This window comes from Gobio gobio (genome assembly GCF_949357685.1).
Source record: "Gobio gobio genome assembly, chromosome: 3".
NCBI classification, from domain to species: domain Eukaryota; kingdom Metazoa; phylum Chordata; class Actinopteri; order Cypriniformes; family Gobionidae; genus Gobio; species Gobio gobio.
Window position 1 is genome coordinate 50282028 of NC_137099.1, and position 14650 is coordinate 50296677.

At 37.6% G+C, this 14650-nt stretch overlaps 1 protein-coding gene across 1 annotated transcript in view; it reads left to right on the forward strand.

The window, feature by feature from the left end:
* Window positions 1–14650, forward strand: part of cfap58 (cilia and flagella associated protein 58) — a gene marked incomplete at both ends in the record, with an annotated part of 183719 nt that overhangs the window by 58620 nt on the left and 110449 nt on the right. Inside the window, 2 exons of the mRNA XM_079813233.1 lie at window positions 3050–3211; window positions 4125–4271. Of these exons, the coding sequence (XP_079669359.1) occupies window positions 3050–3211; window positions 4125–4271 (309 nt within the window). The remainder of the gene's footprint in view (window positions 1–3049; window positions 3212–4124; window positions 4272–14650) is intronic.

The following is a 14650-nucleotide window of genomic DNA, read 5'->3' on the forward strand; positions in this document are numbered from 1 at the left end:
TGTTGTCCTATAGGACTACATTTAAGGGGCTAAAAATATGACTTTTGCCTGATTTAGATCAGTGAATTTAGCAAGATTTATTGAGAAGATGATGGAGGAACTCTATGTTGTTCACAAGTTGGATTTATAAGACCCTGGAGTTGTTGAATTTACAGTGACTGGCATTATTTGTCTCATACTTTGTTTGAATAAGGCCGTTTAAAAGTCTTAAAAATAAGTATTTTTTTCTGCTAGGCAAAATATGCTTTTAGGTTGTTTAGCAACAAGTCTTTAGTAACCTGCAGTAATTTGCAACTTGACTGTTATACGTCTTTTTTTTTGACGTAGTACAGCACTGTGTGGGCTTCACCAGAGATGTGAGCCTCTTGGGAGTGAGAGAAAGTGCAATTTATGACACAAGACGTTTAAATTAGGTACTATGGGGAATGAAGGCGAATTACAAATTATGCAGATTCTGAATAGTAGGCTATTTAAATGTTTCAAACAGCCATTCAGTCATTCGACATGTCATGTGATCAGTCACATTACATCCAGTTATACATGATTTGAACTTTTACTAAGCACTGTTAAATGTTTTAAGATGTAACGTGTTGTTATGTGTTAATTATTTTTGTATGTTTAGTAGGGAGTTTGTTTTTTATGTGCGTACGGTATTCATTTTCTTTTTTTTCAGGTCTTAAAAATGTCTTAAAAGTCTTAAATTTGATTTTTTTTTAAATGTGCAGCAAACCTATACACACTATTTGCAAAGGGCTGACTATTTGGGTTCACCTTACACATGCACTGCACCTTATACCTAAAGACAAAACATGTTTGGCATATATGTCTGAAAGCTGTTGTCAATTTGTCTCTATAAAGGAGATATTTAACCCTGAATAAAAAGTTTATATCTCGCAATTCTGGCTTTATAACTCGCAATTGCAACATTAAATCTCGCAATTCTGACTTTAGAACTCGCAATTGCAACGTTATATCTCGCAATTCTGACTTTATAACTCGCAATTGCTAATTTATTTCATGCAATTCTTGCATGAGTGTATATATCTCGCAATTCTGAGAAAAATGTCAGAATTGCCAGTAAACTCGCAAATGTGCGATAAAAAACTTTCAGTTATCTTTTAAAATGTTTTATTCTGTGCTGGAAACAAGCTTCCATACTACACAGTGCAATGTGCAGAAATAGAAAATGTAATTCTAGTTTAGACAAAAACTACATCACTTATCACAGCTGTTTAAGATGTAAATGCTGTTTACATTAAGTTTAAATAATTAAATGACACTATTTTCAACCTATTTGGATTCACCTGACACATGCATCTTTCTTTATCCCTACAGACAAAACATGTTTGGCATATATGTCTGAAAGCTGTTGTCAATTTGTCTATATACAGGAGGTATTTAACCCTGAATATAGCACATGTGAGTTTGAATGGCATAGCCTTCGACACATTCTGCTTTCAATTTATTAAAAAAAAAAAGTGCATCCATAAAACATGTGATCACTCCGCTGAACTCCACTGAAACTGTGTATTTTGTGCTTGCTAAATGCACATGTGAAAAGGTTAACATGAATTGACAACTATTCAAACTGCAATTAAATTCAATGTTCAAAAGTTGTTTGTTTGGTTCTCTAAACTTCTCCTGATTTGGATGTATCTGAGTTAAAGAAAGGAAATCAAAACATGACAAGGTGGGGAAAAGGGTAATGGCAATCCTGAGTCGGAATTTTCATCAGTGCAAGGTTGAATGAATAACAAAGTCGGTTCCAAAATTTTGGCAGAAAGGCTGTACGAAACAGCAGGCAACAAAATGGTGTTGCTTTACTTTACGTTACACCGTGTTTTGTGCAAAATATATTGGGAATCACACTTATCCTTCAGGAATAAGGCAATCCTAAAATACATTGCGATTACATCCTAGACATTCAATCTAAATCAGTGGTTTTCAATAGTAAGTAGTAACAATGAAAAGATTTATCTTGAACTAGCTGCCATGGAAACTGGCATGTGCAAACCTTAATCTCTAGCCGTTGAGCGAACATCAGTTGAACACTCCTTAATACGGTGCATTATGGGATTGAATGAGTGTATTCGATAACGTCCACTAGGGTTTCGGACACCACTTCATATGGCTGGCGTTTAGGGGGCGTTTTCTCACACAGCCATTGTGACTAACAAGGGTAGCTATTGAAACTAAGGAAAACAGGAACTTAACACAGGAACTAAAAACAGGCACAGCAAGACAAAAGAATATCAAAATAAAAGTCCAAGAGCATTAAAAACAGGGAAACATGACAATATACTCTATAAAGCTCATGATGTGAATTTGCAATGCTAGTTTCAGTTTGTCAATTGGATCCCTGGGGAATTTCTAATGGGTTTATAATGTTTATATTGTGTCAATAGTGTTTGATGTACAGTATGAATAAAATAAGGTCCTTTTTTAACACATTAAAGGAATAGTTCACTTCAAAATGAAAATGTCCTGATAATTTACCCCAAATTACCCCATCTCATCCAAGATGTTCATGTCTTTCTTTCTTCAGTCGAAAAGAAATTAAGTTTTTTGAGGAAAACATTTCAGGATTTTTCTCCACACCATTGACTTCCATGGCAAGCAAAATGTTGAAGGTCCAAATCAATGCAGTTTCAAAGCGCTTCGAAGGGATTCAGAGGCTCTGCGTGATCCTAGACGAGGAATAGGGTCTTCTCTAGCAAAATCATCTGCCATTTTCAAAATAAAAATAAAAATGTATATACTTTTTAACCTAAATTGCTCATCTTGCGCTGCTCTGCGATGTGCCACGATTGCGCAAACATACATTTTGAAATGGTTGCGTGCTTGAAAATGCTCATTCTCTTCCTGGACTTCAAACAGAACAGATCTACTGGAATCAACTGTAAGCTTTAGTCACGTCTGTTGAGCGTGAGATATAGCTAAATGTGTGTGCATGCGAGTTAACATTGTACTGTCAATCATGAGATAGGATACTTAGAAGGTATGTAGACAACAGACAGTGAGACTTGCTGATATAATTGTGTCTTTACAGGTTCTTGAGAATATGGAGGACATTAAACTCAAGGAGATGGAGATATTTGAGCATAAGAAGAGAATTGCAGAAGCGGAAACAAAACTGACGCAGCAAAAGAATCTCTATGAGGATGCCAGGACAGAGAGGGACCTCTTCAGCAAGAACCTGATTGAGGCCAAGGTAAGTGTGTATGTGTGTGTAGACCTTCAGTGAGCATGAGAGCAGGCATAGAGGTCAGTAGATCCATGGGATCACTTCTTTGAGAAATACGCCCCATGGAAACTTGTGTGAAGTTGAACATTAATCTTTGTCCAGGAATCTGCCCCATATGCGCAAAGTAGGAAATAGTGAGTAACCTCCCTGCTGTGCGGGCTTAGGCCTGAAATTCTACAAAAGAACATGAATGCAGATGCTTCTAGCTACGCAAAAATCATTTTCACGCATCGATGCCTTCCGAAATGTGTCATAATACAATTTATTCAGCACAAGTTGCATTCTCAGCATTGCCGCAAGGAGCTCTATAGTGGGGTCAGTTTTCACTTTCAGGTCCTCCACTGTCATGGTGGAGCAACAGTTTGAAAAGACTCTTATTGAACAAGTTATTTCATGTTTCTGGCCTAAGTAGAAGTTTAATGGAAAAACTAATAAGAAATACACTACCGTTCAAAAGTTTGAGGTCGGTAAGATTGTTTGTATGTATGTATTTGTATCATTGCCATTGCCAGTCTTCAGTGTCACATGATCCTTCTAATATGATGATTTGCTGCTCACGAAACATTTATTATTTTTTGCAACAATATAAAAGGCTTTACTGTCACTGCACTGGTCTTTAAGAGACAAATGAGAGAAGCCTTGAAAACTGCAGTGAGAAAATGTAAGCGTAAGACTTCACAAAGATATATTTTTCATGTCTATCAATGACTGTGCTTTGTTGTCAGCTTTTTTTGATGAGCCATTACTGCTCTGTCACTCCCCCCATGTGAATGTGTGTGTTTGTGTGTTTTGAATATGATTGTACTAGAGCACTTGTATAGCTGCCTGGCTGGCTGTCTTTGTGTCTGTCTCTCACACGCCTCCCTTTGTTCTCTTCTAGGACCTGAATGCTGAGATGAAACGCAAGGTGAAGATCACAAACCACGAGTTCGAACAGCTGAAAGACAGTATCACCTTAAAAGAGGTGGCTTTAGAGAAGGAGCACCAGGAGTTCCAGCGCGTAGAGAGAGAAAGGGAAAGTCTCAAGGTAACTCATTTCATTTCTCAATGTCTCACCCTCTTTCTTCTGTATACCTACGTTATTATGCATAGTCAGTGTCTTCACTAAGCATGATGGGATATGTTTCCAGTGAAAAGATACTGTACAGTTACATGAAGAAGAGTGGAATCTTTGTCCAATGAGAGCTTGAGGGGGCTGCACAGTGCAGTGTGCAGAAATAGAAAATGTACAAAATGTACACGCACAAAAAATATATACCATATACACCAATTTCACACAATTTCAGAGTCAAATGCTGCGTTTTTGTAATTTAAAAATGGTCAGATGTCTCATTAAATTGTCCAGCATTCCAACTACATAATTAATTGTTCATTGAGTTCATTTTGGGTATTTTCAGAATAATTATTTTATCCTTTTATCGTATAAAATACGGTATATTCAATCTACCGTTTGTATTTCCTTACACACTGGCATGCTGTGCATTAAATTGTTATGCCAGTAGGTGGCAGCAATAGACTGTTTTCATGAGTGAATCATTGACACATTGAACTGCTTTGTTCAAAAATGCTGATTCATTCAGCAACTAATAACTGTGTGTTCCTCTTAGAGTTTAGATTCTCTGCCCGAGCCCGAGCCCGAGCCCGAGCCCGAGCCCGAGCCCGAGCCCGAACTTGACCCGAACCGACCTGGCCAAGATTTCCCGTCACTATCCTCGGACCGGGTCGGGCCAGGCCCTTGATCAAGCGTTTGTGGGTTTTTTTTTAAATTTCTTTATTAGCCTAATTGGGTGGGCAGAAAGCTATGCCATAATCAGAAACAATATATATTTGTTAGCAAAGTAAGAACTAATACTACAACTAAGTAACAAATGTGTACAAAGTTGCACAAGTCAGGATTAGTCTAAAATGCATATTAAACTCACAGCACATGCAGTGATAGAGCGCGCAGGACCGCTCTGAGATGCCAGTCATGAGCTGCTCGCGTGAACAGTGTGCATTGCTTAACTAGCCTATATCTTTTCGTTTCGAATTGTTTCGTTTAAAAGTGGACATTTCAAGCTTTCTATACACATATTTATCATGTTTGTGAGATAGGTAGCCTATACGCTGAGTTTCGGTTTATTTATGAGAAGCGCTCCAGTTCATGTGCAATGAAAGAGATCGCTCCCGCGCCTTCATGTCACGATTATAGTCTGCTATTTGCTTCTTATTTATTAAATCCAGGCAATTGGCTGACGAAACCTTGATTAAAATTAAGATACAATTTATACAAAATGAAATTCACTTTAAAGAAAGGCTTTCTACAAAACAAAACTTAATATTAAACAAAATATAACCACCAAAATCTTTTCTGACCCACTCGCATCTTTGCACTTATCATAATCAGATGAAATAAAAAAATAACATTATAATATTTAAACATAAATATGAAAAAAAAAAACGTTGTTTAATGGCTACAAGTATAGTAGGCTACAGTACAGATAAATGCCATGTCTGAGCTGGATTTGAGCAAACATAATTTTACAGGTGAGCGTTTCATGAGCGCGCGCCTGCATTGAGCGGATTATTGAGCTGAACGTCACACCGGTCACACTGCCCATTCTCGTCAGAATGGCCACATATTAAAAAATGGTCGGGTTTAAATCGGCTTCGGGCTCATAATTACAGTTAATGTGTCGGGCCGGGCTCGGACACAACGTGCACGCACGGGCTCGGTAGGGTCGGGCTTGATTATTTGAGCCCGATATAAGCTCTAGTTCCTCTGTGGCGGTTTTATAGTGACTTTGTTTGGAACTATTTTCGTTGGCATTGCAAAACCAGACAAAATAACTACAAAGGTAATTGGCAAAAACAGACATATTGGGCCTCATTCATGAAACACGAGCAGAACAAATTTTTGTGTAAATCGTTCGCAAAGCCTTCCTGGCGTAAATTTTCGGATAAACGAAAATGCTCGTATTTTGAAATTGTTATTTGGTATGAAATTAATTTACACCTGCTCCCTACCACGTGTAAATGGTGCGTAAAACATTTGAATATTCTGTGTTCTAATTTTTCTAATTTACTGGATGACATTGTATTTTGATGCACTATATGTAATTATATTTCACAAGTCGATTTTTTATCTGTTCAACTGGGTAATAAGCAGCGCTTGTCCCTTTCACTTTTTATCCAGCCGTCCAATCACAATGACGGAGGGGCGGGAGTTAATACTGCTGGTTACTGCATTTTTATATTCAGTAATATTCTTCAAAATTAAGATACTAATAACACATTACTGCCATGGATATTCTGTATCATAGATTAGCAACCAAAGTATCTCAGCTGTAAAAACGTTGCACTTGCAACACGCTTTCAAGCACCACCAGCTGGCAGTTTTCAGAAGAGCACCAGGCATTTTTTTAGCTGGCTAAAAATGCTTTGATGGACACACTATAATTGTATATTTATTGCTGAGCATAAGGCCAATTAGTCTCTTTAGCGTTTCTGGACACATATTTTGTGTAGTTGTAACTCATGGGCAGGGATTATGCTAATTATGAATGAGCGTGAATGCGCACCCTATTTACGAATGTTTGGAATTCATTAATATGCACACGTTTAACTAGCGAATCCGTGGTATACATATAGCATTTGTGATTCCAGAGGAGAGTTTTCGTAAAGGTCCATTTATTTGTTTTTTTCATCACAAAAATGTAATTATATTATCACCTAGATCTTTATCTTTTTATAAAGTTGACAACAGCACTTTTGTTTGACATAGCTTAAGCCGCGTTTCAACTTAAATTACCCGGAACAATTTGTCCCAGGAACTTTTTTCCCCCAGACCTGTTGCTGTCGGTGTTTCCATCGCGGTCTAAAGTACCGTGAAGATTAGGCAAATTAGTCCGGTGACTTGGGTTGCGTGCGACTTTCAAGTTCCCGCTGGATTTCGTCCCTATAAGCTTAAAGGTGCCATATGTAAGTTTTTGAAGTACTAAAGCATAACAATACCATAACATGTTAGCAGATATTTAGGAAACATGCTAAGTTCACATACTCGTTTCTCTGAAAAACAATGCAACAGCCAGTTATTTTACTTTGAAATGTGTGTTCCGTTTTTGTTTTGGTCTGTGCGATAGCGCACATTGCCAGTTTACCCAATAGTATTTCGACACCACAGGTTGCCAGTTGGCAGAAAACAGTGATTTGCTGCCATGGAAGCCAGCAAACTAACTAGTATATAAGCATTGTCATATACATTATCGTGCTAAACTCATGTTGTCATGATAGAAATACATACATTTTATTTTCTTAATACCCATCTTTCACTTTTACTTCGTTTGCTGCAAGTTTGATTATTAAGGTTGAAGATTTTTTTGGGGGTATACGCAGACTGGTCACTGTCTTCATAGGTGCTCATTTGCGGTGCTTGACATGACCAGACAGCATTAGAAAAGTAACCTTGCATTCATCTTTGAGGAAATATTTTTCATAATCCTTTCATTATTACTTTCCAGATCTTTGTGCTTATCAAATACAATGGCACGTCTCTTCTTCTCCCTGTCGCAAACTTTCAATATCACGCTCAAAAAGGATAATAATGGAATATCAAATAGGATGGCACAAAAAAAAGAAAGAAATAAAAGAAAACACAAAAGATCACTTCATATTTTATGACAGAAATATAAATCTGAGTTCAGTGAGAGCTTTGACTCTATGCACTTTCAAATTCAACATCTAACATGAAAGACTTAATGAATATGCAATGCTTTTTGGTGGTTATTGGAGTTGTAAATTATACATGACCTTGTCCTGAGATATAGAGTGAGGGGTGTGGTCGGATGGGAGGTAAGTCAGAGAGAGGAAAAACAAAGAGAAAGAAAGCCTGACTGAATGATTAGCCAGCAGTCCTATAGGGTTGAACGATGCTACAGATTTAAAGTTCTATGGGCCTTATATAACAAGATATATGAAGTCGTGTGTTTTTTTTTTAAGCACTGGAATGCATAAAGGATTTTAAATTGATCTGATGTGATTTATGGAATGTTTCTCATTAAAATAAATACATAAAGTATGTAAGCATCAGCAATGTTACTCATATTTGAGATAGGTTCAGGAAAACTAACAATTTTTGTATTATCACTATTAAGTCTTATATACTCAAAATAATCCAAATGCATTCCTTATGAAAATTTGACTAACCATGGTATTGTTTGGTGTTTAGTTTTGTCCATAATAATATTTATTTCTTATATTTGTTAAAGGGTTAATCTATTTTCGTGATTCTACAAATTTTTTTAATGATTTTAGTATAGCTAAATTATCTCAAAGGTATAGTTTTAATTACTTATATTGAATTGGAAGTGAACAAATAACATAACTGCAACATTTAAATATTTGTGTATAATGAAATCCTTAAATTACACTAAAAGGGTAATTTTGAGCCACTTTGTTCATTTCCTGTAGGGTTTTTGCGTCATGCTTTCTATTCTTGAACCTTGAAAGTGTACATTAATTATAAATATCGAAATGACACGTGTTAGTTCAAATAGCAAGGAGGAGGAAGACAAGGGTCGGCGTAACTGGAACTCGTGCTTTTATTCAGAACTCTCTTTGTCCAACACAAAGAAAACGTTGCGCTCACAATGCTCTCAATAACTCAGAACTATATAACTTGTTTCCAACAATCTGTTCTCTCAGCTTTCCAGCTCCCAGTGTCCGTACGAGTTCCCAGTCAGTCTCTCTCTCCTCCATTGATGATTTCCCTCTGGTTTTATACCGTCTCTCCACGCCAATCACTGTAATCAAACACAGGTGTTCATCAATTGAACTTGACCTACTTACTCACCGCCACTCTCCCGGCTCTCTCTCTCTGTGCAGACCTTGCTAAACCACGCCCCCTCTGCCACATACCCCCACCGCCCGACTCAGGCCGGGGCGTCATCCGGCCTGCAGCCCCCCCCCCCCCCATCTGGGCCCCCGGCCTGTGGATCACCTTGAACTTAAATGGCTGTAAAGCTAGATACCAACGGGTGATTCATGCGGTGGAGCCACTGCAGGGGCGCGTGTTCCGAACAGAGGGTAAACTCCCGCCCCAGGAGATAATATCTGAGGGTGAGGACAGCCCATCTGATGGCCAAACATTCTTTTTCTATGGTGCTGTAATTAGTCTCTCTCTTAGAGAGCTTCCGACTAACGTACAGGAACTGCCTCACCTCCTTTTTGGTCTTGGGTCTCGGACAGGTTGCAACTGCTGCCATCTTACTAATTTGGGGACGCACCTGTCCATGACCCAAGTGGAAACCCAGATACCTGACCTCCACACACCCAACTGCACATTTCTTCGGGTTGGCCATCAGCCCCGCCCCTCTCAGCGATCCCAAGACAGCTCGCAAATGCTGCACATGCCCCTGCCAGTCATTACTATAGATGACAATGTCATCCAAGTAAGCCGCGGCATATGCAGCATGCGGGCTCAGAATTTTGTCCATGAGACGCTGAAAGGTGGCCGGTGCCCCGAACAAGCCGAAAGGAAGCGTCACAAATTGGTGTAATCCAAACGGCGTTGTGAAGGCTCTCTCCTGGCTCTCTCTCTCCATGCAGACCTTGCTAAACCACGCCCCCTCTGTCACAACACGAAAATATACAATTATTATAAAAAAAGTTTATACTACAAGTTAACTGCAGAGTTTTCTAATCTTTTAAAAATATTTGGATATCTCATTAAATTGTGTGGCAAACAATTTACAAATTAATCAAGTTTATACAGGGCATATTCAGTAATTTTTTGACTATTAATACTATTATCCTTTTATAGGGGGTAAAATATTTCATATGCATTTCCTAGTAAACTTTGATTCACCATAGTATTTTGTTGTGATTAGTTTTGACCATAATAATATTTAATTCTTATATTTGTTGAAGCGTTAATCTATATAAGATTTTGATAACATTTTGTTTTTGTTTTTTTGTATTGGCCCTCTTTGCAAAGATCAGTCAAATTATCTGCCAGCAAATTAATATTTCTTACATAAACACACCTTATACAATATTGATGTTATTTATATTGTTTTTTTGTGTATGTGCATGGGAAGTGAACAAATGAACATTACTGAAACATTTAAATATGCATAATCGCATCTCTAAGGGCATCTTTACAAAGTACAAATTACAAAAATGCACATTTACACAGAATGTTTAATGCTTCTCTGAAGGGGCATAAAATCATGGGAAACAATGCTTTGAACATTAAAGGTGCAAAGTTTAGTGGCATCTAGCGGTGAGGTTGCGAATTTCACCGCTTACCCCTCGCCTTCGAAGATACGGTGGCCCACACAGGACAAAGATGTCGTTGTCTGAGAAAGCAGAGAGTAGCTAGCGCTCTGTATAGTATTTTATCCGTTTAGGGCTACTGTAGAAACATTGACGCGCAAAATGATGACTTCACTGTAAGGGGACCCGCGGTGTATGTAGATAGAAATGGCTCATTCTTAGGTAGTAAAAGCATATCGGTTCATTATGTAAGGTATTTATACACCACTGAAAACATAGTTATGCATATTTTATTGCATTTCTGTCAATAGATACTCGTAAATACTACAACCTGCACTAAACTGTGTTTAATAAAAAAAAAAGAAATAATAAAATATTAAAATGAAACTCGAAATAAATAAAAATGACATTTTTTATTAATTTCCTCTGCGTGCCATATCTCACGCTTTGATGTTTGTCATAATTATGTGGTACTGATGGGTACAGTATTTTCCATTTCTTAATACAATTGTTCCAGCTGGAACAAATGCTACAAAGAAATTATGAATTATTACACCGGGTAGATCGCAGGATTAAAGGAGGTTGAAAGTTTTTTCAAAGAGCCAGAGGAGCAGGCACAACAAATTGTCCTAGCGTTAGCATTTCAGGCAGGGCAGCAGATGTCACTAGACCGTTGTGTGTGGGTGAAATATCATCCTCAAGATGATTTCTGGAATATAACAATGCACAATCACAGTGATGCCGATTGGGTTAAGCATTTACTGTATCTGAGAGAAATGTTGATCTGCCAATCTCTTTAAGGAAGACAAACAGTGAAAGTCAATTAATTACACACGACAACTCTCATGTGCTGTTATTTTGGTGGTTTGTGAGGCACAGGACTCTTGTATTTCTGTCCCTTGTTGGTAGACATTTTTTAATTTCCCTAAAACAGTATGGAGCTAGGCCTATATGTTTTGTCTCCCACTTTTTTATTCTCTTTTTGGTAATATTGTGTTCTTTCTGTGGCTTCCAGGTTTCATTTGTAATAATTCATCACTGTTTACTGTGTTTACCTAATAATCATATAACGCTTTTTAATAATTGATGGTAAACTAAATAGAAAGATTTTAATAAGTAAATATATTCTTTCTATGGCTTCCAGATTTCAACAATTAAATTTCAATGACATTTTATCACTGCTAAGTATGCCCAATAAAGCTGTTTTTTAATGAAAAGATTCAAATCTAATCTTAAATGTGGATTTATACGCACTAGTGACCAGTAATCTGCAGCTGACAGAGCAATTTGCGCTTTTTTTACAGCTCAGTAAAGCACAATCCACAAACATTGCAGACCTACTACATGTTTACTAGCGGTATAACACCAAATATAGAACATTATTCACAAGACGAACATGCTAATCCACAAGGAAGTGTGTGTAACGTAAACTGTAACTGACTGTCTTAAAACTCTGTCAAAAACTTGCCACTGATGTCACTTCCATACAATGTTTGCCAAAATGATTAGAACACTTGGCATATGGGAGTCGTCTTTTTGGGCCTGGATTTATTTTCCAAGAGGACAATGACCCGAAACATTCTTCTAACTATTGCCAGAACTTCTTGCGACGGAAGGAATCTACTGTAACATTGAAAATGATGGACTGGTCCCCTCAAAGTCCGGACCTCAACCCCAACGAGCACATTTGGGGTGAGTTGGAAAATAAACTGGACAGATCTATTGTGCATTCAAAGGAAAACCTTTGGCTTCAGTTGCAGAAGGCATGGGATAACATTAGTGTTGAAATTCTGCCAGATTGACACTTGCCAGAGCGATGTGCTGCTGTAATTGCTGCAAAATTTGAACCAAATATTTAAGTTAAAAGCGGATAAAAACAGTATGACTCACTTCATCTGATATTTGATGGTCCGAGCAACCATCTGCATGTTTCATGAGCATTTTGAAATAAAATCATGTTTTGGAGGCAAAAAAAAAAAATCAACATTTTCAGATCTGTCAGGTGTTCTAATTATTTTGGCCACCACTGTATGATAGGCTAAGGTTCCTCAGATGATCCAAGTTAGCCGTTGCGCTTTTTCCAATGCACAGACCCTCTCATCTCCCAATAATAAGACAATCTCAGAATTAGGGGAGTCTTATGAGGAAGACATCCAAAATGTGCAGTGGTGGGGGGTGCCCAGGACAGGTTTAAAAAGCACTGCTCTAAATTTCCTGTAGGTATTTTGTGTCATGCATTCCTGTTGGTTTTTTGGGTAATGCATTAGTGTTAAACATGGAAAGTTTATGGTTTTGAAAAACATTAAACGAAGAAGCCAACATTGTTTTGGATCCCATTCTATGTTAATATCTGGAGCACAGTGTCCATCAGCCTGAACAGATTGTTTCAGAGTGTGGACCAGTGGTCCGAACAGATGGTTTCAGACTGGAAGGCTCCTCCACACATGGGGTGGAGGGTTGTGGAGTTCTGGATGACAAGAGTGGAAAATTTCAACTTGCAGATCATAGACTTATGAGCTGTCTCAGTAAATAGATCTATGGACAACTGACAGTCTTTTTTGAGTAATCCAAACACTGTCTTGGGGAGCATAAATGCTCTTGAATCGTCTCTCCTGGTTAGGATGTTAAAGATCCTTAAAAGCTCATTTTGGTTGAAATATGATCTGCGCATTTGCAAGGAACTTGACAGTAAGATTCATTAATAAAAGAAAATGGGTCTCAAGGGCTGGTGGGCAGCTACCCAACTTGAGCAGCTTACCCAGCATGCCACAGGAGGTGCTGTCTGGCGCCCCGACTGGTGATCAGGAAGCATGATGGCTCTGATGTTCACCTCTCCTTTGAACCATGAAGTGTAAAGGCAAGACACCCAATGGAAGAGAAAAGAGAGAGAAGACCAAAAGATGCACTGAAGACTGAAACATTGGGAAACTTTACAAAGCAAACTAAAGTCTGTGAACTCAATGCTGACACTCTCATGGTAGACATCAACGTAATCTTTGGAGAGCACGCTTCACCCTTGCTAATCAAAGTAAGAGGCATGTTTGAGCCGAGCTCAGCACTCCCTCTGTTTAGATTCCTGTACTAATGAAGGAAAGCCACAGAGAACAGTAGAAAAAGACCAGTCGTCATCAGGAACAGAAGAGCACTTGCAATTACTTCCAGAGGACGGGAATTTCAGAGGAAATCCTTTGGTAAATATTCAACCGTTCCACGCAGGAAGTTAATTCATCACCATGAAGATTGAGTCATCTGTACATCCTGCAATGGAAATAACTTTCAAAATATCAATAGGAAATATATTATATCGTTCAAAAGTTTGGGGTTGGTAATATGTTTTAATGTGTGTGTTTCATGTGCTCACCAAGAGTGCATTTATTTGATTAAAAATACAGTAAAAACAGAAATATTGCGAAATATTATTACAATTTAAAATAACTATGTATTATATTTTAAAATGTAATTATTTCTGTGATGGCAAAGCTGAAGGCAGTGTCTTCAGTGTCACCATGATCCTTCAGAAATCATTCTAGTATGATGATTTGGTGCTCAATAAACATGTTCTTCTTCTTATTATTATAGTAATGTGTGTGTGTGTGTGTGTGTGTGTGTGTGTGTGTGTGTGTGTGTGTGTGTGTGTGTGTGTGTGTGCGTGTGTGTGTGTGTGTGTTTTAGGATTCTTTAAAGAACAGAAAATACAAAAGAAGAGGATTTATTTGAAATATTTTTTTTTTGGTTACAATGTATATAATGTAGGAAAGTTTTGGGTAAGGACACATTACATTGATAAAAAGTGACAGTAAAGACATTTATTTATAGTTTAAATAAATAAACTATAAATATATCTCTTTACTGTCACTTTTGATCAATCTAATGTGTCCTTACGCCAACCTTTACTATAACTCTTTCTTTAAGTATAATTATCATACTTTAACTCATAGATTCCTTTTATTTGCTAAAAGTCATTGTGAATTTTCAGTTATAATCCATTTTACTCATGCAAAGTGGTGAAGTGTCAAGTGAAAAATGTAGCAACTACGGTAAATAGCTTGCTAAATTATATCAGCAGAAAAAGTATTTTCAGAAGATACTGATTAGGAATTATGAAGAAAAAAAATGTCTGTGGAATAACATGCTCCGAAGAATCATTGGGCT